This window comes from Diachasmimorpha longicaudata, chromosome 4 (genome assembly GCF_034640455.1).
Source record: "Diachasmimorpha longicaudata isolate KC_UGA_2023 chromosome 4, iyDiaLong2, whole genome shotgun sequence".
NCBI lineage: Eukaryota > Metazoa > Arthropoda > Insecta > Hymenoptera > Braconidae > Diachasmimorpha > Diachasmimorpha longicaudata.
In genome coordinates this window covers 10,146,213-10,172,402 of record NC_087228.1, presented here as the reverse complement: position 1 = coordinate 10,172,402, position 26,190 = coordinate 10,146,213, and the positions used below count along the sequence as shown (strand labels likewise).

General features: G+C 40.5%; 1 protein-coding gene and 1 long non-coding RNA gene across 10 annotated transcripts in view; one reads left to right on the top strand and one right to left on the bottom strand.

Annotated features, from left to right (window-relative positions):
• LOC135161371 (protein abrupt-like) overlaps positions 1 to 12,474 on the bottom strand; it is a 39,772-nt gene extending 27,298 nt beyond the window's left edge. For 5 of the 9 annotated variants that reach the window (XM_064118865.1, XM_064118869.1, XM_064118866.1 and 2 more), the window contains exons 1-4: positions 12,357 to 12,430; positions 11,122 to 11,285; positions 10,977 to 11,017; positions 65 to 960 (exon numbers count right to left, since the gene is read on the bottom strand). In XM_064118865.1, coding sequence (XP_063974935.1) covers positions 65 to 960; positions 10,977 to 11,017; positions 11,122 to 11,132 — 948 coding nt within the window. In that variant the 5' untranslated portion in view covers positions 11,133 to 11,285; positions 12,357 to 12,430. Of the gene's footprint in view, positions 1 to 64; positions 964 to 10,976; positions 11,018 to 11,121; positions 11,286 to 12,356 lie in introns of all 9 variants that reach the window. The other 4 variants (XM_064118867.1, XM_064118868.1, XM_064118871.1 and 1 more) reach the window with 4 other exon arrangements.
• An 8,223-nt stretch (positions 12,475 to 20,697) lies between these two features.
• Positions 20,698 to 21,192, top strand: LOC135161386 (uncharacterized). The gene is made up of 3 exons (XR_010298771.1): positions 20,698 to 20,730; positions 20,831 to 21,076; positions 21,146 to 21,192. It is a non-coding gene; the product is annotated as an uncharacterized LOC135161386 (long non-coding RNA).
• Positions 21,193 to 26,190: the final 4,998 nt, after the last annotated feature.

The following is a 26,190-nucleotide window of genomic DNA, read 5'->3' as shown; positions in this document are numbered from 1 at the left end:
GGACATTTGAATGAAAAGTTTTGCCATTTGCCTATCTAATTGTTGATGAATAATGAATACTCACAAGGGGTACCTGTTGGACCGGCGGTAAGCCAGATGGTCCAGCCAGGGGCTCAGTACTGTGTGGGGACGGAAGCCGACTCTGCGGTAAATTCAACGGCAATCCACCAGTTGTACTCGTGTTATTACTAAGAGTCATATCACTTGGACCACTGTGCACTGAAATTGGACTGAGTGATCCCCTTGTCTCCTCTAAACTGACAGCATCCTCAGAGTCTCTCCTCGGTCTGTCCAGGGCAAGTGGACCAGGACAGGGACTGTTGGCTCTGGCTGGTGATGTTGGACAGTCAGTCATGTCAACGGCTTCCGAATTTTCACTGGTTGTCAGTGACACTTGTTGCGAATTCTGATTCTGATTTTGCTGTGGTAGCACCTGTTCATTGTCCTTTGGTGGCTCTTTGTCACGCTCTTTGTCACGATCTTTGTCCCTCTCACGTGTTTCGTTTCTATTGTCACGCGGTATTTCAGCACCGATGTGCTGCTGTTGTTCATCCCTCGATGCAACTGCTGCATTAATATTTGTCATGTCCGCAAGACCCTTGACCTTGAGACTCTCAGCAGTCTTCAGCAGAGCCGACAATTGGCAATACTCGACATTAACCTCACCCTTGTACATGAAGTCAACTAGAGTACGTAATTCTGTAAATCTTACGTCCTTGAGTATGACAATGGGATGACGATTTGGATGATCTAGGAACAGTGTTTGAAAGTAACTTGAGCACGCTGATAGGACAACTTTGTGCGCGCGTATCGATGGACCCTCTGTGCACGCCAGTGTCACGTCAACCAGTGATTCTGACTCAAGTAGCTGACTGAACACACCCAGCAAGTTGCTCTGATGATTGTTCCACCTCAGGCAGTAATGCTCACTTCCCATGTCTGAACTGACCCGCAACCCTGCTGCTTGATAGAGATGGGCAAAAAGAGGAGGGGAAAAAAAAATTGAAAATTAAAACGTATACTGTGAAAACGTAGGATGGCGAAGCGCCTCTAGGATAGACTAGTCGTTATAGTCTTGGGCGATTGGCTTCATTTTTCTACCTCTACGGTCGTTAACTTAGAGCCGAGCTGATGGGGGGTTATTTTCCTATTCAACCGCTATGAAAATGAACTGATATTTCTGGTTTTTCTTTTGGATTCTGGGGTTCATAGCAGCGCTTGAGAGATTGTTTGGTTGCTTGAAGTGTTTCATAAAAGTTAATAACTGCTTTTAGTTATTATCTTGTCATATAAATTTTTGAAAGTTTCTCGATATCATTATTTATGGTGAAAATGGGATTTTTAATGAATACGTGATAATGCAGATATAATGATGGATTGGAATATCAGAATGTGGAAATAGAAGTCGGAGAATGTGGGAGAATTTAGCAGCGATGTGATATGAATGTAACATTTCAAGGTAATATTTGGAATTTCATTCTCTCATTCTAAAGTAGAAATTATGAATTTTAATTCAATTCGTCAATAAATGCTGTCAGTAATCAGGGAAATTCATGTGAATATATTCTTCCATATTCATAGTTTGATTGGAAAGTCAATCACGCCGAGGAATTCCCTACCTGCCAACCACATTCCAGAACAGTATCACAAAACTCTTCAATTAATGAACTTCATGAAATTCAATGAAAATTCCAGGAAACTTGATATTAAGTATATTAAACGGTTTAATGAATCTCCACGTGTTATGGAGAGTATGGAATTTCCGTCTATATCCTGACCGTCAACTGATACCTTGTAACCATTAAAAAAAAATACTGTCACAAACTCGAACAGAACTTGAACTGCAGGACTTCCTCGACAATTTTCCCTTCTGTTGCCCGATAACGAATGCTAATTACTCAAACTTCCCCACGAATTTTCAACAAATTGATATTTCTCCAGCCAAACATTTCGCATATTCCTTTGTTTCCATCGAGCCACTGCGATTCCTCGAGACTAGAAGCCATACGTTCCGAAAAAATTGAGGAAAATCCCAATAATCTATTAACACCGGTGCATTCAATAGATCAACGTTCAATACATTCCATTAGCACGAAATGACATGAATTTCTGAGATCGTAAAATCGGTAATAACTGATTGTCTCTCCTTGGCCCATTAATGCCTCCTATCCCGGATACCTGCCAGTGACATTTGGTATGGACAAGCCAGTGTGGTACCTTCCACCAGTCGCTTATCTCCCGCATACAATGTGTACGGCTGGTTTACCGGCTTTTACATAATAAATTATCAGACGCACGAGTATAACAGCCAACCTTCCACACGAGTCAGTGGCTCAGGCTTCATCGAGTGGCTTATCTTCAACGCACTTCGACATGCTTCTAACACAGACGTAAAGGAAGCACTCGGCCCGTCACCACGATTATATTGATCTCCCACTGATGCAGCCTGCACGTGCCGACAACACAATATCACCCGTTCAATTAACAGAATTATTACTCGATTAAAAATTATAACTTAGTGGTTGCATTTATACCACAGGAGGAAGATGAGAAAAAAAATTGTAGCAGAGAAAAAAATAATAAAAAAAGGATCCAGACTTCTCTCAGTCACTGCCGAGATAACGAGTCAGTAAAACGAGCCATTTGCCATGATAACGAGCTGCGGAAAAAGAGAAAAGAAAGGATGAAAAAAAGGTTTCTTCTCTCCGTCTAAGAATTTCCAGAATTAAGATCTGGTGGTACCACGTGGAGCTGAATATCAACTTACTCAGAGTCAAACTCAATGCGGTGGAGTACATCCTCGATGCGGTATAATTTGTTGAGGAGTTGGGGAGAATAGGGTGAGTTGAGAAGCTTTACACAGATTATTTCTGTATGTTAACGGTAACCAAAGAGATCACAACTTTCAAATTTTAACAGAATCACCAAATCAACTGGGCGGAATTAAAAAAAAAATGTTTCGAGTAAAGATTGACCAGTAGAAGTTCAAAAATTCGATACAATGCCTAATTAGCAGCTGAAAGTTCCCTTCCACTATTTCATCTCCCCTTTTTTCCAACTTTGCGTCGTTCAATTTGCAAGAGGGAGTTGTATTTGTCTTTGAAATATCAAACAGCGGAGGCAACAATCCCGGGAGAATCCGAAGGACTGTATTTTGCATCGACGTGGACCTGAGGCGCATGGAAAAGGAGAGGTGGAGGCCAAAAAAACTCCAAGTGAAAGAGAGAGAGGGAGAGATTGGCCACTCGAACGATCGTAACCTGCCTCAACATGCAAGGTACGTGTACATGAACGATTAGCCGGAGGGACCCTCTTACCCCAATCGATCTGATGCCGTTGTGTCACGAAAGTCGGATGGGAAAGGCATTAAACCGAGCAATGAAAATCATTTCAACATCATTAGCACTGTTTACTGTAATGAAGCATTGATAGAAGTTTAGTATTTCATATCAATCAAAAATTCGATTTTTTCACTGTGTGCATATGGCGGCCATTAATAGACAGTTTGTTGCAATGTCGGCTGATCTACTGCGGCGAGAGCTTCAACGCACACGTATCTGTTACAAAATAATAAAAAAAAACCGCAGCTATCGAATACGAAGTTACACTTCAAACAGATAAATTATTATTTTTTTTTTCAATGGGCTCATGAATGCAACAAAGTATATCAGAATTAATTTTCCGCCTGCGGCTCAATCATGCCGGGAACAAAGTGCGTATGACATCATTAATGCAATAGCTCAGTGTTTTTATATAGCGATAAAACATGTCAGTGGCTTTTGCTCTTCATTAATGCAACAAAGTTGCAGTATCTTCATTAATTCTGTAATTATCCACTAGATAGTCCGGGTAAATTACACTTCTTGCGTGATAACTTCAACTGCATTGGTGTGGAGTAAAAAATTGAATAAAAAAAAAAATGTCACGCGTGGAGAAGATGCGAGTGTGGCGATTCACACATATGTGGTTGGTAGTCGATAATTCAGACGTTTTTCGAGAATAAAAAAATACCGCGTGAGGATTGAACTGACGGGTGAACGGGAAGTGAAAAGGAGGATGGGAGTTATTCGCCGAGGGCATATGGATGAAGTCAGTGTAACGTTTTTTCTAGTATTATTTTTCGATGTGGGGAGTTACGTAAGGAAGAAGTTGAAGTATCACTCGTTGCATTGCGCACGAGCACTTATTTATGCCGTTTTAGAGGTTTTCTCTGGGTCAATCCATTTATAATAACATGGACACGCATATCTGTACGTAAGAGCTTACAACGTGCGTGGAGCTTCCTTATCGCTATTTTATCGGTATATTAAGGGTCTCGGGGATTTTTTAACGGGTGATAGGTTCAGGAGTGACACGTGGGAAGTTTTTTAATTTTTCTCTTGCAGAGGATTATTGATTGAGGCTGGTAGTAGGGGATTATGAGGTGTTGATGTTTTATTCATTCATCCAGTCGCTGGCTACTCGCATGGGAATGATTAATTGAATGAAATGATTATCTTAATTGTTTTACATGCAAATTTTGACGGGGTCCTATTACCGGCTTTGCAATATTAATGAAGGTATTTTTGGGGGAAATTGAGGCATGCTGAGTGGTGAGATTGAAACACCAATGATACTGCGAGGAAATATATTTTTCATCTGGTGTGTCATGTTTCATTCCGATTTTTTTTACATGAAGTGAATAAGCACCCCTCGAAAAAATTGAATGCAGTGAGGGTAAAATCTCCCGTAATTTCTGTAGTTTAAGTCAATAAAATTTCCTATGCCAGCTCTAGATTTTTTCCTGGCCACCATTTTGCGTTTCTTTTCCCGTGCTATCACCAGAATTTTTCTGAGAAATGTCCCGTCAAAAGTTCTTCATAATCACATGTAAAACATGGAATTGTTACGTTTTACTCCACCGTTACTGAAATAATCTCTGTCGGCATATTTTTTAATCACGTTATTCAACATAATTTACTCGTCACGGATAAAACTCCTTGACGCGTGTAGGACGGATGCGCGCGAAACACTGTGCGACGGTAAATTAAGAAACGCAATTGCGAGACCAGGCAGATTCATTCACAAAACTTGATTTTATCGCTTATTTGAATTTCATGGATTTCATTTCAATTTTTTTCTATTATTTTTTTATTCTATCGCGGAGAGTGAAGTGACTATTCCCGGCATAGAGCTGGCGATTTAATGGACAGTTTGATGGGTCTCGATACCTAGGGGAATATATTTACACCAGTATAGGGACTTGTAAAGGGCAATTTATTCGCACGCGCCAGCGGAAGTACGCACTGCTACCGCCCACGCGTTTTGCTACTCTCCCCCCGCCGGTCATACTCGCGCGCTCGTGTTAATTGATACGCGCACCGTTCGAGCGAAACGCGTGGGTCTCAATTTTTTTTAGTTGAATCCCATTAACAACAGTGCAATTTAAACTGTCAAACGGTCAAGAGGAAAACAAAAAATACGGAAAGAATTTTTTTGCGTTTAGATTGAAAAGTTTCTCTGCAATATATCCAATTTACGTAACAGAAAAATTACAAATTTCAATTGGAAAATATATTTCCACATTATTTTAAACAAAAGTGATGGATAGCTATTGCTCAGTCAACGCTTCTTCAATTAAAAAATAACAAGGGGTTTTTACGACTTTTTAATGTGTAATAGTGAGGCAAATGGGGTATTCTTGGGTAGCCAAACCGGTAATTAAGTGAAAAACTTTATTATTTTTAATCTTCGTTTAATATGACCGGAAGACACATCCGCTCTTTACCAATTGCTCGGAGGAACTGCATAAACGACAAAAGGATACTACACGCTGGACCTCTAGGCGATGCAGTAGATACAGCCTATTCACTCGACTCTAGTCAGACGCAAAAGCGAAGCATAAACATCGTGCCTGGCACTACGCAGAATTTTCGTCCATAAAAATGTTCTTCATACACTGGCAGCAAAAAATTACCGTTTCACGGACAGTCGACTAGTAACTTTCAGGAGAAAAATTACTGATGATTGCTGTGCGAAGGTCGGCGGAGCTCGATATGCACAAAAAATTTGAAATCCAGCACTTGCTGCAGAGCAAAAACCGATACCTGAATTTTAGACGAACAAGTACCTGAACACTTTAATTCCGGCTCGACATTCAGACAAATTTTCATCCGTTAAAAATATTTGCAAATAGACGCCCATAATCGACTGACGCACTGCGATTTATAGAGCAAATATTGATTGAATATTGCGGTCCATCTACAAATTTTCAATATTTTCCCCCAAATCTCACCGCAAACGATTCAACAATGTACCCAACTGCGAAGATATCACGTAAAATACGAGATAAATTTTTGCTTGGTAATATTTCAACCAGAAATTGAGGAACTAGTGTATTATTAAAATTGTAAAAACAGTGATACGGGTTGGAAAAAAAATTTGATTCTCACGTATGCACCGAACAATTTCGTTCTGAATTTCGCACCGTCTGGAGGTGTAACAAAGTAATCGCAGCGTATCCAACATAGTTATTTAGTCTGGCGTGCGTTAATTGAATTAATTGATACCCCCGCGGGCGGACGCGCAAAACCAACGTACGAGAATAGGGATAGCAGCCAAAGGCACAACAGTGCGGAATGCGTGGGACGGAATGAGCGAAAGAAATAATCCAACTTACTGCTGTCCTTCTCTATCTGTACATTGAGTATATGAGCAACTCTTCGGGGCTGTATGTGCCACGCAGCGTGCCAACAAAGTGTCGCGACCAACCGGTCATAAATTATCTCGCGGTATAACGAAACGCTTTTCAACATTGTCGCTGAGTATAATGCGAATAAACATTTGAGGGTCATTTAAATTGCATTACGTGGATACTTCTATGTATCATTCATTAACAAAGTCGATAAATTTGCGCGGAAGAGGTAGGCATTCATTCTTTCCTATTATGAAATTCTGAATCCACTCAAATCATTAATTTTTTTTACTGCAAAGAGAATCCATCTTTATGCGAATACTTGATAATCCCAGAATGCATCATATTTCATTGAAGTTTCAGGGATTTAGCGGGAATCAATTAATTGCAACATTTACATTTTTTTTTCTTGAATTTACTTGAGAAACAGGAAATTTTACCGTGTTCTTAAACTAGATGCGACAACTTGAAGAAACCCGTCTCCTAATGGACGTAATATAGAAGTTCATCAATGTAAACCATAATTTTATAATTTATACACATTCTCCCAGCGTGAACTCAATTGATCGTCTACTTTGCGAGATATTTCAATGGTAAATCTACGCGTGTACATTATCCACTTCAGTTATAACACTTCAACCAATTCTTATCAGAAGCTTCGAGCAGAAGTCATGGATAGAATGAAATAGTTCATGGACATTTGTCAATATTGCGAGAGTGAAGAGGACAGTGATCTGTACGATTAAAAAAATTGCTTCCACCACTTCTAATGAAAAAAACCATTCTACACAGTCGGGCAAACTGTTTTTTCGGCTCCTCAGTCCTCTAAAAGGCATTTTGACCACACCCCCTATTAAGACCCAACCGCGACGTCCAATAAATAAATTTCATTCATCACATCAATTAACATGTGAAATGTCAACAATATCATTTATTGAAACAGACGACTGAGGCCCCGAAGACTCATCTCAGCACACAATGCGAAAAGAGCGTCGTTAAAGTCACGGGTCTACAGTTACGGTTCCACCGAGCGTATATATAAAATCCCTTCACCCCCTGTCCACCCTTCCCACCCAACAATCCCACTTTTCTCCGTCCACCAGCATTACACCGTCGAGCATTTACGTACTACGGTACTCGTAAAGACGCGCGGCAAGGTGGTCGGCAAAAGGTGTATAGGTCGTGTTTACGGAATCCCGCGTGGCTCCTCTTCTCGGGCCCCTACTCAACGTAGACAGTTTCAGCTTGATCGTTTCGTTCGTTTCTTTTTCCCTCCTCCACCTTCTCCACCCCCGTCTCTTTTATTTCCCTCAGCCAACTTCTTTCTTTTTTCTAACTTTTGCTGGCAATTTTTTTTTTACTCTTCACCACCCGAGACGGGTGGGGGAGTGGAGTTCACGGGGTTACGAGTTTCGGGGTGGTAGGAGCAGAATAAAAGCGAACGAGAGAGAAAAAAAATATTGAATGACAGTGTCTGCCACTGGATCGTTAACTAACGTTTCTCACCACTATTATAACGACTGGACTTTGTTAACCCCCTTGAGTGACTACTACACCAACACCCACGGAAAATCCAATGGGAGTGTTGAGTGCAAAGTCACGGGAGAACATGGGTAACAAATAACGAGAGATGACTCTGTCGTAAATCAACACTTGGGGAGATTCGAAGGATGTAATTACATTGTTGAAGATTTTTTTAGGTCTTTCCGTGAATTATCACTGGTTGTTGGAAATTTTGTGATATTTCAAGGAACGTATACGAGTCTTTTCTAAGAGAATTACCCCTTATGTAATTATCCCCTAATTTTCGAGATAATTTTATAAATGAAATCAGTACAACTGATTTGTTCTGTCATGTGCTCAAATCCCATTGATTCTTCAACTTCGTAATCGTCGCCTGAGGTGGAGCACACGCCCCTGACATTTTTTCAAAACTTTGTTAGTACTTTTGCATTCATAAAAACCAGAGTTATCGGACAAACATTAACGGTCAAACCCTCAGCCATTCGTTTTTATAGTCTCTTCTATTTATAATGTTTATTTTTCATTAGAAAAGCGTGATTGAAGACCTTGTTCAAATACTGTTCAAGTAACGGAGGGTTAAATTAAATTTTTTTACTGTTCTGAGTGATTTCTTTCGCATTCACGCCTCGGCGGAAATTTTTCATGCCATAACTACTCCACCAGTGAGAATATACAGCAAGCAAAAGTAATTTTCAAGCTAGACTAAAGGCGAGTACAATAAAATCGACATTTGCAACTAGAGTATTAGAAAAAAATGTCACTTCACCAGAAACTAATTTTTAATGAATCTACATTTTTAAGTTGTTGGTCATAGGCTGAAATAAAACGCGTTTATTTTTAGTTCCTCATGATCAATAAAAATTACGCCCTAAACTTTGTTTTGCTCATTGAAATCGACAGATTAGAACAATAACTCACGACTTCCGCTCTATAATTCCTCAAGAAAAAAAATGAAGAGTAAAAACTGTAATGATTTTTACAGTTGCAGTTCTCTTTTTCATTGGCCATGTCAATTAATCCTTTGACTTATTCCGAGTAACCAATCTAATTCGTTACGAATGATACCCGATTCATCGCGAAAATTTTTTTAATTTCTTATCCCAGTGAAAGGTTAATAATTTTTTTTGAATTTATAAACTGCTCCATATCCTTCAAAAATCCCAGAACGTCAGCATCAATCACGTGTCTAATTAAGGCACATTAGGGTGATGAAATGTTTCGGTTATATGAACATACGAGAACAAAGTGGGAGTGAGTTTGTCGAGTGATCGAAATCACCCGGGGAATACAAACGAGCGTAAAATTGGAAAATAGCGAGAGATGATAGTCCTATCTGTGCGGACGTGGGTGTGAGATTTTTAGGGATGAAAACGCTAGTTTTTTCCCCCTAAATTCTGTCACAGTATTACGCGCGTGGATTGCGAGAAATCAGTGCACGTGGACGACGTGTCACACGTGGATTAATAGGAAACTTCTGCACTTGCTAATTAAACCATTTTTCCGTGCGCCGAGGGTTTGATCGATCAATTGGGTGGATTGAATTGCACGAGGGGTGAATAAAAAGCGGATAAACTCCGGCCAAAAGTTTGGAAGTGAAATAAAAAAAAAATAGACCAAGAGAAAAAGAGAAACGAGAAGAGGAAACGTTGACATTTATTGCACTCGTGGAATAATTGTGAGCATACTTTAATGACTGTAGTACCGACAATTATATCTGTCTCGTGAACTTGTAATTTATTCAAGACTCAGCGAGTAGCGAACATTATTTTCTCCTCCTCCCCCTCCACCAACTACCGGTTTTTCGTCAAAATTTCCATAAGAAAACAAAACAGAGGCAGAAAAATGAGGAAGAAACTGACAGATGACAATGTAAACTGCACTTGAATTACGCCATTATTCTCACAGCAAAGTATTACCAGTGTTACATATGTGAACAATGTTGAAGGTGTGTACGCGTGTGCGTTGGGCGAAGTAATTTGAGATAGAAACAGACAACTATTGAATAGCAAACCGATTGTGAATGAGTGAGAAAGAGGAGAAATACACATGACCTTCGGTAAACGTCAAATGGTTTTCAGTGTTGACTCGCAGTGCCGTAACAATTTAACGATATTTTAACCACTGGCATACGCACTTGAATGAGAAAAACCTTGGAAATGTGAAGTTTGTGGGAATTCTTGGTAAATAAAACGTCAGTGGGAAGTTTACTAAAATTGAAATTGACCGGTGAATGAGGAACGGGAATTGCAATTGTTTGTACAACATAGTTTTGAAAAATTGAGCAATCGTTACTCGATAAATTCACTAATGAGGGATAAATAAACAATCAAAATGCAATCAACAATCAATATCGACTGTCGATGGACATTACATTTGTTCATATGTGATTATTCTACTGTTGAAATTGGTGAAGCTTTGATTTACCATTTTTCAAAATTTACTCGCCAGAAATATGAATTGTCAACTATAGATCGACTCACTGAGTTTCCTAACCGCTTGCTCTCGCACTTGACTCACACCGGTGTCCTCCACCTATACTCGTTAGACGCACACGTGAGATATTTTCGGCATAATGCGCCGCCGGGCCATTGAAATACGCATCCCTTGTAGCCCATATCATTTACACATCACAATCAAACTTTTTATAACAATCTCGTCGGTTTAGCTCGCGTTTTTTACGCTTCACCGACGCTGATTAAATTCAGCGGATTTACATGACAGGTTTAATTAACCGGAGGGGCGTAGGGTGATAGTTGAAAAAAATCGGAGCTCTACGTACTTGAACTAACGATTGAACTAGTAAATGAGACTTCAGAAAGGCTGAAACACCAACAGAAGGTCAGGAAATGTCTCCGATTCAGCGATAGGACGAGATTGTCTAGTGTCTCTCGATTATTGGCACGTCAAATACCTCGTGGAATTACCTCGTGTGCATCGACCCCGTTTAGTTTGCATCCGTCAACGGATCATCTCGAGGATTTGTTTGTCTTGCCATGCACTGAATTTTCCCCTTGCCAACTACTGCGTCCGCTACATCGGCTGTATCTACTCGCAATGCACCGCCTGGCGGATAATTGTTGTGAGAAATCTGTTTAAAAAATTCGGGATATTCTTCAAACTGGTTTTCGTCACTTCACTTGCAAAAAAAAATCTTAATTATGAGGAAGCCGGAGAATTTAATGGCACACTCCACGTGTTCACAAATCCGATTCTCATATCCAACAAAATATCCGATCTTTCCATGCGGAACTGTCGATTTTGGCGCGGTATCCGGTTGGGAAATTGGGGAAGTACAGCTCCCAACGAATTTTTTGGCTCAACTCCCTCAAAACATATGATATTAAATAAAATAAACTGGTACATGATTATGTTGAGCCGCGCGTGCCGTTTACGCGTGTGTGTCCACCCACCCTAGCCAACAAAAGTCAGTGTTGTGTGAAGTTTCCGACTGTCGTGTGAATTTTCGAGGTCGTTGTGCGTCACTTGTCACAAAAAGAATCTGCCAAAGGTCAGTCGAGCAAGGTCCCCACCCCAACTACTCATAATTTCAAAATTTCCCCGTTTTTCGTTAGCACGTCGTGATCTCCCCAAGGGTTTGTCTGAGAATAATAAGATAAAATATGAAAACAAAGTATGAGATTGTATTCACGTGTCTCCCAGCGGTGACGCGACGGATGAAAAATTCTTGAGTCTTTGAATTTTCAGATGAACAGAGAGACGACGACATCGATGCACGTTCTCACATCCACACTCGCACTCACACAATTTCATTAATCATTTTTTTTTTCATTTATTTCGAGGCTTTCCTCAAGTGTGCCTCCACATGACCATTGCTATCTGGGAGTTTAGTGCATCGTCCAAGTGCCGGGAGATCAGTCAGACTGAAATTATTCCCGAGGGCTCCTCAACACCATCTCCCTCCGACGATCAACGAAATTTGGAAAAATCCAAATGTCCGCTTCACCTGCTATTCGCTGAATTTATCGGCGATTTTCTTTCAACGTCTTATCGCTCTGTGGTTCAACTACTTTCCCTTCACATATTTATTCTCCCACAGTCGAGGCATTATTATTATTTTTTTGATAGAACGTAAATTTGAAATGAATGTATGCACGCACTTTGCCACGTTTAAAATTAGCCACTGCATATCAATATTTACCTTGCTACATGTAAAATGAATAGAGAGCCTGCCTGAATCGAACGAAGGAAGGCTCAACCGGCCCACTGTGACGTCGCCGGCCTACTGTCAGCTCAGCGCGAGCTCGGCCCTGCAGTCAACTAACCTACCGTGTTCGTGCTATACTGGGGGGGGAGTATTTATACTCAGTAACAATATTTTATCACCACCTGGGGTTACGATAAATCATTAAATGATTTTTAATCGCCGTTTAATTATATTTCCTCCATTTTTATCATTTTTTTAAATCAAAATCGTCGGTAATGTAGAGCATTTGAGTCACGTAGTAGTCAGGTGTGAAACGGCCCACACATACATCGAAGGACTCCCACCGCGGAGCTCGTGCATTTGACTGACAATACTAGTGTTATCATCCCACAGATTATAAACAAAATGAATAAATCACATAAAAAAATGAATATATCATTACTTTTCACTACTTTCCGCTCTTCAGGGGAACAAACGTCGAATGAAATCCGAAATCAATAAAATCAATTTTTTTTATTTATTGCACAATCGGGAGGAAGTAACCAAATTCCTATGCAAACAGCGATGTTGCAGGATTTTATTAAGCAATCGGATCAATGTGGATAAATATAAAAATTTCGGGAAAAATAAAAAAAGGACCGCTGACAGTCAGCGCGCGCAGGACGACGTGGGCGGTAATTACGAACGATCGAGGTTTGTCATTTCCAAAATTTCCAGGAAGAATCGATTTCTGAAAAATTTAAAAATACAAAATTTCATCCCCCAAAAAATTCCCTGAACGTGTTCAACCAGGTGGCGCGGAAGGCCACCTACAAATCGCTTGGCACGCAGGCGCGTGCATTCACAACTACTTCTGTCCACTGCATACCTATATACATTCTTAGATAACACGAATTGCGCGCTCTTCGTCTGCGTTTCGCACTCAAACGCAATCTTCAGTATTCCTAGTGTCTATGTGTAAAGCCCCTCACCCCCGGGCGTCTAGTGTCTGTTTTCCAACGACGCACGCGTTGTACGCACACAAGTACGTATTGTACGTATTCACTTGTATTATCGTACGTATATTAACACAAGAGTTCGATCCGGCGGGCGTCTACGCACAGTGTGACGCATCCTGAGACGGAGAACGAGGAAATGAATTCTTTAATATGAATATTTTGAGTCTCGGTTCGTTACTTTTTCAGGTAATCTGCGACATCGATCCCCGTGTGAGGTTTTGGGGATATAATGCACTCGTATTGGTGGATTTTGAGTGCAAGGGGATTGCGATGAGGCACTCGCGGTGGACGACAACGCGAGTAAATGAAATACAAGGCGTCTTTTTTATTTATCCGCGATGGAATCGAATTCCTGGGTTTTCTTTCGCGTGTGGGAGAACCTCTCGTGTGCGTTGGCCATGCCATGGCCTTTCATGATATTGCGTTTACGTGCGTTATTAGGTAACTCTCCCCTGCAAGCACAACAACGCAAGTGGACAGAAAATTACCGGTAGCATTCGTGTGGACGAAAAATGATGCGGTAGGAGTGTGTGCGCGCCAGACGTTTCATAATTCGTTACCGAAGGGGTATAGAGCTGAACTGAGACACGTTTGTGTATGGCTTCGTCAATATTCCGTGGCTCATACATCGTCTGACGCATCTGACGTATCTTCTCTCAATTTTTACCTTTTGCCGGTATTTTCTGGAGCCCTCCGGGGATTTTTGTGTGGGGGCGGTTTGGGCGAAGGGGATCACTCATTCGTTTATTTATTTGGGAACTGGGGGTGGTGGACTGCAAGCTCTAATTGAAGCTCTGTCCCTGGAAAATTCTTGTTTGTGGATTTGCACTAGATACTTTTCCTCCTGTCGTCATCAGGGAAAAAAATTAATTCAATCCGTTTTCATTTTTCCTGGGATGCAAATATATTCATTCGATTTCGCTTTCCCACGCACCGGTAAACTATCCGCGAATCACCTGATGCCCGATTCACTTGATAAACGGCCTCGTTATCACACCGAAATAAATCACGCTTTTCTATGAATAAATATAATTCAACGTGATCCACTTTGCCGCAACCACGTGTGCAACTTGGCTGGAATATTTTTAATCGAGATGTTTTTTGCATTTCTGTTTGGATGATTTTTCACGATATGAGTGAATGGCACATACATGCAGTTGTGACACAGTGTAGGTACGTACCTTCGGTGTGTCTGCAAAGTGATTCCTCTTCGTATTCCTCTGGTTAATTAGGATGCGGCTCAGAAGCTTAACACTGCCGCCTTATACGTACCGCGTGAATACGCGTGACTTCGTTTATGGGCTCTCGTAGCCGACCGCTTTCGGAATAGGAATACTCTTTTTTTTCGGACGTTTTTTTTCCAATTCATTTCGCACTTTTCTTAATTCTTTTTTTTTCGGTATCTCTAACGGTCCGCTAACGGTGCATCGTGTATCGAACGTCGGAATAGTGGAATAATGTGGATTTAATTTGCAAGTTGGGGTAATTAACAATTAATCACTGGGGAAGATGTAATTGTTGGACAAACAGCTTTGACTGGGAAAAAAAATGGGGGAATTGAGAATTGGCAGGGTTGTTATGGCAGGGCATATAGATGCATTTGGTCCTTTTGCACAACAATTTCCACAATTTTTTGCCAATGAACCTCGTCAGCTTTGCTAATTCTAGGTATAGCTTCGACCTTTTCAAAACTCAACTACTCATAAACATTTTGTCGACTCTTTCGTTTTTGTGAAGTAAAATGTAATGGTAATTTTAATAACGAGAAGTTAGATTGCAATTTTATTACACTCTTTTTTTTCGTTCAGATTGATCACTCATTAGCCCGAGGTGAAGTTCTCATTTCGTAATTGGAGCTCAGCTATTAGGAAATAACGAGTTAATGAATCAATGAAGTAATTTTCTACTACATCTATGATCGTCAGTTTCATTTGATGTTCAGGTCTGAATTATATCGTCGATCTTATCTGTCCATTGTCTCTAACTCGGAATGGATCGTAAATAGAGTTGGAGAACGTAAAATAGGATCTCCTTGTCGAGGAGTTTTGCATCGCGAATGGCAAAACCTTCTGATGAAAATTATTAGCCTCTAAACCATCACATTATGGGAGAATCTCTGAAAGCAAAAAAAATATCTCAACTGAATTTTCCATTACAATTTCTCATCCTTCCCCTGTTACAATAATATTCCTCCCTCTCACCCCCTCAAACCATGATGACCAACCCTTTTATCCCGAAAAATCCGAGAGATTCCTCATCCTCACTTGAACGATTTGACGTCATTGTTCCAGCGCCCAGCGGAGACGACTGAAAAAAAAACAAAGAGAAAAATAGGGAAAAGAAACTAACTAAAAAGAAACAACAAAAGAGAAGGAGAATGAGAAAAAAGAAACGTAGCAACATCGTGCACACAATCCAAGCTCGTCACGCGCTCTAAAGACGTCGACGTTGCTTCCTCTCAGGGCGGCCGATGGGGGGAAGAAACTGCGAGAGAAAAAGAGGCGCACGGCCGGAGGGGTGTTGGGAGGGGGGGTTGAGGGTGAGGGTGGTAGATTGGAGGCACAGCAACAAAGAGGAAATCAAAACGAAGAGCAAGAAAAATAGTAGCGATGGTGGGTAGACGAGTGAGGGAGAGAGGTGAACAAGTAGAAGAGAGACAGAGGAAAAGAGAGGACGGGAAAGTGTGCAGCGAATTCGTGAGGTCGGGGACGGAGGGCTACCGCGGATCAATCGTAGCCTTCCTTGTTCCCCCGGCCCTCACCTCACCCACTCACTCCCTCCTCCCTCCCTCCCCCTCCTCCAACCTTGCCACTGGTCCGCCAGTTTGCCTTGCACATCTACCCCCTTCCCCCTTCACCCCCTGGGCCACCGTTTCACCTCACTCCATCCAACCTACCCAACATCGCCACTTCGACGACCCTTTCCTACCATCGTACACCCCTCTCTCTTCATCTCTTACCCTAGCCTTTCGCTGCATCGGCGTGTACGCGTCGTCACGCAGGCCCAGAGCTGACGTCCAGACTCAGAAAGAGAAAGATGGAAAATCACCTATACCTATACAACTACCCTCTTTCTTGGTGTAGGCTGTCTCGTGCATTTCGTTAGAAACGTTCGATATATTTTTGTTGGATATTCAAATTCAGAGAAAATCGGTTGGGGGAGAGACTTTTCGCTGAATTTTATTTGGTTAGCGAAGGGGGTGGGGAGAGAGGGAGGGTGAAAACTAAGGTGGAAATATTGATAGAGGATAGTGGTATACTTGATTCATGCTGGGAAGCTCTCTGGAGGGATCTTCGGGAGGCTCGTGGAATTTTTCTGGGGGGTTTTTATTTTGCGGAGAATTTCTAATGGTGGGAAAGTCGATTCGGGGATCTAATGTAGTATCACTTGGGATCTCTACTCGATTATATTTTAGGTATTTTTGAGGTATGAATTTTTAATGAAACGGACGAAGCTGTAGGATATTTCTTCATTTTCATATCAGTAAGGGAAGAAATAGCTGAAAATCATCGATTTACCGATTGAAAAATTTCGATTTAGTGAATGGCTCTGGGGAGATGAGGTTTGCGGAATTTTTCAGACAGAGAAAGTTCCTGGAGGAATATTCGTGGATCGAAAATTCACAAGAAAATACCTGATGCTGAGAAATAAAAGCTCTTTAAAAGTCTCTTTTAAAACCCTGACGTTTGGGAAAATCGTGGAACTTATTGTTTGCTCTGTACTGAGCTGCCGAAGGTATGTGAATGTCTTTAGCACTCGTTATAAAAAATTGCAACTTGTATTCATTCGCTGGACGTGAAAAAAGTGGACATAAAAAGGTGATAATTGAAAGGGATTGATCGAATCATTGCATTTTCATTCCGTCTAGACTGAAAATATTTAATTCAGGGACAACAAATCGTGATTGATCACGACAATGCTCAAATTTGTGTCCCGTAATCCGAATAATTCCTGAACATGCATTTCACTCTCCTAATGAGTCTCATCCCCCAAATGTGGGTCAGACAGTTTCGATAGTATATCCAATCCATAATTAGCATTCGTCTCGGCAGTATAATTTTAATTCCATAACTGTTAGAACGCATCACATTTCTCGTCGTACAAGCGCTCCCGGAGTTCATAAGCCCTAATTTCAGTTATTGAATTAAATGAATTATTGAAAACCCGTAAAGTATTAACTTATGTACCGACGGGATGAATAGTGACACATTTACCAGGGATTTTCCACCATCAACTGTTTAATTATTGAGGTAACACACCTCGGTAACGATTAATGAATTTGCGGAGAATAAATTTCGGGGGAGAATCGAGACTTACGGGGGTGAGAGAGTGATTCGGTGGCTCCTGGAGTATTATATTCATGAGTTCTTATTTATTTATGTAATATCATAGTTCTGCCCCTCCCCTGACCCGCTGCGGTGACTACGCTACCGCGACTGGGGTTAGTTTATGGGGTACCAGGGACTCTAGCCGTTGAGATCTCACCATCTAATCCCACCTAACCTCTCAGTCCTCGCCTTTCCTAGCTCTAGCCTAGAGCTTCGTGTAGGCGAAGTGCACTCCAACCATGCTCTGCACGGACGTCTGCCTGGTATTGATCCTCGGCTCAGCTACGGGCCACCTTCACCCACTAATAATTCTTGTCAGCCTCCGAAAAGATACGACGCATGTTGCAGTGGTGGTTTATTTTGGATTTACCAAAGTCAGTATTTTTACGATTTTTTGGGGGAATTTTCCGCTTCCGTTGATGAACCTCGAGATGTGATTAACTGCGTGGGAAAAATACTCAGTAGAAATTACGGAACTCAAGTTCGCTTATCGCAAAATTATAAGAACAGATACGGATGATAGTCAAAGAGGGCAGGAAGAGTTTAAGATTTTTTTATTTGAAGTCAACTTGAAATCAAAACAGTTTAGAAGATTCACGTAGTCGCAAATTGGCGTAAAAACGACGTTAACGTCAAAATTATTAAGCCTCAGATCTTTCTGCCTCTACACTTTTTGTTTCTGAAGTTAACCAAGGAGATGAAGTCTCCCCTTGGTAGTAGCTTCCGTAAAGTTACGCTCCAGAAGTTCAACTTGCACGTCATTTTATCTCCCTGCAACTCTATTCTGGGTCATCCTCATTTTCGAAGATGCGTCACCCACTGAAAGTTTGTTTTCGAGAGTCACTCGAGTACACAAGGCAATACTTTCAATAGTAGTTGTTCACGCGGCCGTTGAAAGAGCGACGGAAAAACGATTCCCCATAGAATTCTCGATGGCCGAATAAAGTTGACACACGTGCTCATAATTACTGAAGAACTCATTTCTTTTATCTCCTCTTGTCTTTTATCAATAGAAATTTCGAAAAAGTATAATTCACAATTTAAACTGGAGAACGTCAGCGCGGATGTGGAAATCGCATAAAAAGTATCAAAACTATTTCGTCGTCACGTACATGACCTATCCTCGATGGTCATGAAGGCCTCTCTCAATTTTTCCCGGGAGTTCCTGCTTCGAAGCTCCTCCCATTTAAATTCCGTAATAAAAATCTTGATGACCCGTGCGCTTGGCAACGTACCGCAAGCTCCTCGCAGAAGTAAAAGAAAATTTCGTTACCCCTTTTCTCCGTCTTTTTCCATCTCATCAATTTTCATCCAAGCTTGTCTATTTCACGAGGTACACACGCGGAGAGTCGTCAGGGACATAGCAGTAAAAGCGCGACACCTTTTTCCCTCCGTAACGACGCAACTTGTCGCGACGCCAAGGCCTTCCATCCTCTCCCTCCTTCGCCCCTGCCGGGCCGGGTTCTACCTTGGAAAATGTATGCCCGTAGGAGATAAACGAAACTTCACTATTCTGCACTTCCGTCCTACATCACTTTTTTATAACACCAACCAATTATCCAGAATTTGAATTTCCTAAATTAGACTTGAGCCAATGAGTAAAAAATAACACTTGGAAAATTTTAATCTCCGCATTTAACTTTCTCGACAATTAGAAAATGGTGTTAACGATGGAAAGCGAAAGGCAAACAAACAGAGGGTGTTCCACCCTGCTACGAATAAATGAGGGAATAAATCTAGAAGACTGTGAAGAGTAAATACGAGAAGTTTTCCACTTGTTTTAGTCGGACTGGTTTATTACCAATTTACTTCATATGATTTCATTCAAATATCTTTCATTGCCAATAAAAGTAAATAAACCTTTATTACTCAGTGAACTCCCTCATTTTCTAACTTATTAACAATATTTATAGGGTTATATAATATTATATGTAATTATTTTATAAGTCTAATCGTCAAATTATCAGACAAGTGAATTTCCTTCAACTGCACGTTGTAATTGTCCAACCCAAATTAAATTACAACGTAGTTTTAAGTACGTACCTCATATACTTGCGAAAACCATTGATTTTGTAACAACACGGAACTCAGAAAGGCGTGGATATGAATCGTAAGCAATAATCATCAGTAATCAATACGAGAAACATAATCAATGTCTGCAAACAAAAATCGCTGAAAGAATCCTCCACAACAAAGTAACAAAGGTAATAATTTCAGGAAATGATCAACATAAATCAGGAAACAATCCCTGACTGAAAATAACAAAAAGCAAAGTGTCCCAACGACCGAAGCTAATCTTTTTTGTCAACATGGCGTGCTGCTAACACAGAATCCAATTTCGCAACTGATCTTATGCTATTCTGCATTGTCTGTTTGCCAATGTTGACCAAAATTTCTTGCGACAGCCTACGGGGTGGGTGCATGAAGTAGCTAATTAAGGAATAATACTCCGTAATGTCTCGTGGATCAAAGAGAATATTCTTAAACTCTTCGTAGTCTTTTTTCGATCCTAAAAACCAATGTTCTCATTCGGAGTGAAAAAAGTATCAGTGGATCCCATCGATCCACTGGAAATAAGAAAAGTGGATGAAACGAAAAGAAAATCCTCGAGTTTATGATCAGCAGCGACCTCGGCTCGTGGATTCATCAGAGTGGGAAAGTGTTGAGAGAATTCATCTTCAGTGGAATTGAGGGAGAGAGAAGAGTAGGTGGGCCAACGGATGATGGGCTTGGACAGTGGCTGAGCCCGAAGGGTGAAGAAGTGTCTTCTCGTCACGCTGTCTACCATTTCTCTGTAACCCATACATACAACAACCCTGTCCACAACTCGGCAACGCGAAGGAGAGAGACACTCGAGCTCAAACAACGCAAGAGAAGGAAGAAAAAGGGATGAAACTCGGGGTAAAAGAGGAGCGAGAGAGAGAAGGAGAGACACCAGAACAGAACAATTTTTAATTTTATCGACTCTGTAACCTCCATAAAACATTTTTACTCCTCTTTACGGGGGCTATCAACGTCACCATTATAATTTATTGATTCTAGGTAATTTACTGATACTTTATTAGCCGAGTGTATTTATCTTACTTGCAGTGTATTCTTTTTTCACTTCACAGCGAGATAATACCGGATGTTAAATTTTTAGGCTTAAACATGGATATTTACGAAGATGAGAGGGGCACTGGGATTTTTCCATGTGTTAGCTGGTGGCCGAAGAACTACCGTGAAAGTCACTCCACGCGTGGTTGATCGGTCTCGCAATTTTCTTTGGGCGGTTTTTGCAACTTTTTCAAACCGGTTTTCAACCCCAGAATTTTTTACTTTTCACAAACGCCAATTTGTTTCGGTGAAGACGATTGTCGGGCCCTTGGTGTGACCTTCAGATTGCTGGGTATCACCTTCCCTCCGTCAATTTTACCGGTATTTTAATTCATTATTCTTTCCGCTCTTTTGTTTGAAGGTTCGAGAGGAATTGTCAGGCGAGTAGAACAGTAAAATGAAGCGGCAGGCGGAGTGATGAGTAGGTGAGTTTGTGTGGTTTTACTCGGAACAGTAACTTGACCCAAGTTTCTGGTAATTTGTATCAGCGATTCGTATGAAAAATTTTACACGCTGTTTTGCATTTCAGCGTGTGTAGGTGAATGCTAGAGTTTTTGTTTCAAACTGCTGTCATAAGTCATTGATGGATTACATAATTTTTATTGCGTTAACGGTTTTTTGGGGAATCAAACATGAACCACTGCTTTCTGAGAAGATGAAATACTTTTTACAGACATCATTGGATTTTCAGAGAGATTTTTTGTTTCAGTTGCCATCCAATTTCCGATATATATTGGTTAAAATATCAATTTAGTTCGGAGGTAAACACGAGATATGCAAAAACATTGAATGCCCATTTTTCAGTTGGTTTTTACTGTTCTCTTAAATCACTTGACGGCAGAATTCAGAGATGCTTTTCCTGTCCATCATTTCGTAAATAAATCACCTGAGAAAGAAATTTTAATATATAGAATTTCTTTTCCTAAAAAGTAAGGCAAGAAGCAAAGGAGCGGCTTAAATACTCCCTAATTAATTCCTCAAACTAATTTTCCTTCTTTTTTCTCCTCATTAATTTTTTTATCCAATACTTCGAACATTTCCAACAATCTTCGTACACTCGAGGAAGCAATTTAGGTTGGGCTCGGGCCCGAGTCTGCGTGCCTAGACGATTATAATTATGTACCCGGGGCAAACAAAAAGGCTACCGCGGACTCCCCATATGCGTGCAGGTCAAACATATAACGCGGAATTTTTGCGTTTCAAGATATGATACAAAAACTGGAGGCGGCCCTCGAACCATCTCTGAGAAGCATCGACTCCCTGGCTTTTGCCTACCTGCCAGGCTCACCTCAATCCAACCTCCTTCGGGCCTCTTTTTCCCAAGCATCACTCACCTATATGATGCCCACGGGGCACCAAGTGTTTCGATATACCACTTCTTCATTTTCTTTTTTTCCTTGTTTTTCTTCACGTTTATGGGGTATATTTTATTTTAATTCTGGTGCTGAACATCTCACGCATCCCGTCAGGCGCCACTGGTATTTTATTCTGCTCTTGTTTTTTTTTCCTTCATTTATTTGTCTCCTCTCGGCTGCTAAATTCAAAGTTATGGTGGAGACGGAGTGAAATGAGCAATTATACTAATTGTAAGAACACTAACTACCAGATGAACCTTTTTTTAACTTCATATTCAAGCTGTCGATTGTTATATTGGTAAAAAATTTGCAATAAACAAAAGACCATTTTGTCTACATTTTTACGGAGTAAAAAAAACAATAATCTTTTCCGGCTCGGTGAGATAAAAATAATCGTGCCGTATAGTAAAGTGAGCTCAATGTCACAGCTCTGCAGAGACTATTTGGTGCTGGCATGGTAAAAATTTATTGTCAATCCTGCAAAAATTATCCTATATACACAACGATAAATATTAATGAGGACATCATAATTTCACGAATGCTGTACGATAATGTTTCCGCTGCGCGTACGGGGGGAGAAAAATTCAGTATAAATTACTTAACTGTTTGGTAATGGTGTTTTGGCCTTTCGGAGAAAATTACCGTACAGCTCAGTGAAATTTGTTTACCGCTGGGTTAACGCTATCTATCCGTATGAGAACAATTCTTCTAATGTTTTGGTAATTTTTTTAAAACGACCAAAACACGTAATTACGTAGTTTGTTCCGTAATTTTTCCACAAGTTTTTTCCTCGCGTAATGAAATGGAACGAGCCATTGATATGTTGTAGGAATGAGGCTCCTATGAACAATGAAATATTGACTGTTAGGAGGAATGAATACTCGGGAAATAATGAATAAGAAAAAAAGAGGGAATGATAATAAAAATGCAATAATCGATTTATTGCGCTATATCCCCGGTTATTAGTTTGTCATAAAAGAAGTCAGCATCCTATTGATGACGGGGACTTTTTATACGCACCGGGAAAGAAACTCTATTATCTTCGGCCAAATAGTCCTGCAATTACGGATGAAATCTCGGAAACGAGAGAGGAGCTGGGAGAAGAGAATAGGTCGCGGGTCTGCTTTGGGCTCCTTTGGCGCGTGGAAAATTATCCATTGAGAGATGGGACGTGGGGGCACCCTTAGTCATGGAGGAGGTAAATTACAGCGGCGCACACAAAACAATATTTATAACAGCTTCCTATGCAACTGCTTTCATTTGTACTTCTCGTTACACTTCAATAATTTTATTGATTTTTACCACGAAATGAAAAACAAGTTGCTGGGTATTCAACATTATTTTTTTGCTGCTTAATTTGCATTCGTGGGCAGTTGTAGGGAAACATATTGAGAATATTAAGGTATACAGTGGGAGAATATTGTAACAAATATCGATGGATTTGATTATTAATGAGGGACGAAATTAGAAATTCGAGTGCTCAGTGCATTTAAAATTCTGCTCTTATTTTATGAATCAACAATTCTAGTTCTATTTTCACGTTCTCCATGTTCTCATCTGTCAATTCTATACCCGATGCCCCTATCGGTAATCAAAATATTCGATACAGTCGACACAATCGTTACGATAAAAATATTCCTGACGACAAGCTACACGTGAAATCGAAGTTAGCAGGTACCTAAATAACAGCCGCGCGTCACAGCCATTTCTGTCTATATGACTCTGTTTTTTTTTCTATTTTTTTTCTCATTGTGCTCGCGTTTATACTTTCGTGCGTGCGTCCAAGTTGCGTGGCTTCGAATAGATAATAGGCACATATAGGACGCCGGACGCAAACCACTCGGGTCACGTTTCCTATACCGCTTACATACAAGATATCGCGAATTTGTTCTGAACCAACAGAATTGTGAGTACGAATGTTCGACGTCGAGTTTTTATGGCCACTCTTTTTTTCAACATTCAAGTGCATTTTCAGAGATAAGAAAATTGTGGGTTTTTACGCATCGACCATGAGGGCAACAGTTTCATGGAGTGCTTGAAAATGTTCGTTCTTTGAATAATTTTTTCATTTTTCCAGGCGAGAACGGGAGTAAAAAAAAATTACGTGAAAAAAAATATCACCTGGATCGCAACATGATCGAAGAAATTATTATTGTTTAGTAAAATTTTTCAATAACTATCCCGTAAATTTCAATAGAAAATGTTGGCCGTTAGTGAATGTTCTCTGGATTTTATTCATCTTTATTCCACGTAATATATTCCATTTCTAAATCCTGCGTGTGTCCGATGGTCTGAAGGACGCAACCGTTAACCCATGTTACATGAAAACCAGCTGCAAATGGGTATAGCGCAGTGTAGTGCGGCGCCTTCAGACGTATCTTCTCATTTTATTTGCTTCTTTTTCCTCATCTAGCAAGAGTTTCCCTCTTGCCGAGACTACCGGGGGAAGAGCTGGCGAGTAACGAGCGCGAAGAAGAGATCTTCGTGGGAACTTTTAACGTACACCAGGGTCATCACGCGCGCTGTCGCGCACTTTGTGCTGCAGCGTTTACTTGTAATTTCCGAGGGAGAGAAGAATACGCGGTAATTTCCCATGAAAAAAAAAATTATTTTCCCAACTCGATATTCAATTAGTTGGGAATTTAATTATCGAAATTATTTTGCCAACATTTTATTCTACTTCAGTGATAAATTGCAATTATCAGATTGTGCCTCATCCAATTAACTTTTTCGGTTACGAGTCAGGGAATTGATCAATTTTTTTTTATCCAACATTTTCACTAGGACCGATGGAGTTGTCTCCAGCAGCACCACTCCAGGTACAAAACCTAAAGCGCGTAGAATTTTTTTTTCACAACGTTTGTCACACCTAGGTACGTCGACCCCCGTTGTCGTCGAGCGAAGCAGATCAGTTTTATTGTGCCCTTCTCTTCTCATCACATAGCTGTTTTTTTTTTGCATTTTTTTTCTCTCCTTTTTTTGTCGATCGGACGAGCTTTGATTCACGGCTCGTCGAGGCCGCCGGGCGCGAGAGGACGTGTATACACACGAGGGCGCGTTACGGATAAGCGAATATAATATTGATCGTAGTCACTGTTTCACGATGAGACACTCTCTCTCTTTGCGTGGGGGGAGAATTTATTAAAAATTGATGACAAAATGAGGAGATATCGGAGAATGTTCTGTAGGAGAAAATTTTATCACTTTGAGACTGAAACATTTCAGCTTGAAAAATAAAATGGTTATTCACTTGCAAACCTGGGCGGCAAAGTTATTGCAATTATTGGGAAATGAACAGTGGAAGACCCTTGAGAGTGTGTATAAAATATATAAATAATATAGACTAATTTAATGTCCTGGGATATACATTAAAGTTACACATCTGTTCGCTTATTGCGGATTATGGGAACAGTTCTGCGATTTTGATTGAATACTTCTCTCGCGATTAAGGGGATAAAATTCATGAACGTTTAGATACTATTGCGAATTCCATTATAAATTCCATATTGTTCCGCTGTTGTCAGAGGAGAATTTCTCAACGAACTTCAATTTTCAATTAAATCATGAATATTCAACCGCGCATTACGATCGATTTTCAATTGATAAAAAATTCAAGAATACGCTCACCAGAAGTTTCTTTTTGTTAATAGTCAGGCAGTGACTGAACTATTCTATTTTGATCTTCTCCTTCATTTTCTGCATTGCTGAAATTGCAATTTTCGACAGTCCAGACAACTGCCTTCTTCCAAATTACCTCTACTAAATAAAATTCAATTGATCTTTCATAGACCTCTTCATTTCCTCCCGAGAACATCAATTGGCTATTTCTTCAACGAAAACAAAGACTTGGAAGTACCTTTTCCCCATATCCTCCCCCATATTTCTTTCTCCCCGTAAATGTCGATGTGAAGATATCAATCATAAACGTTCGACGGCACTGTAGCCCCGAGCCACTGTTTACCGTCGATTCTACAAATAACTCGTACCTCTTCCAACTTTGGAACCATGCAACTGCATTGGTGCGTTACCACCTTTAGAGCAGATTCTCTTC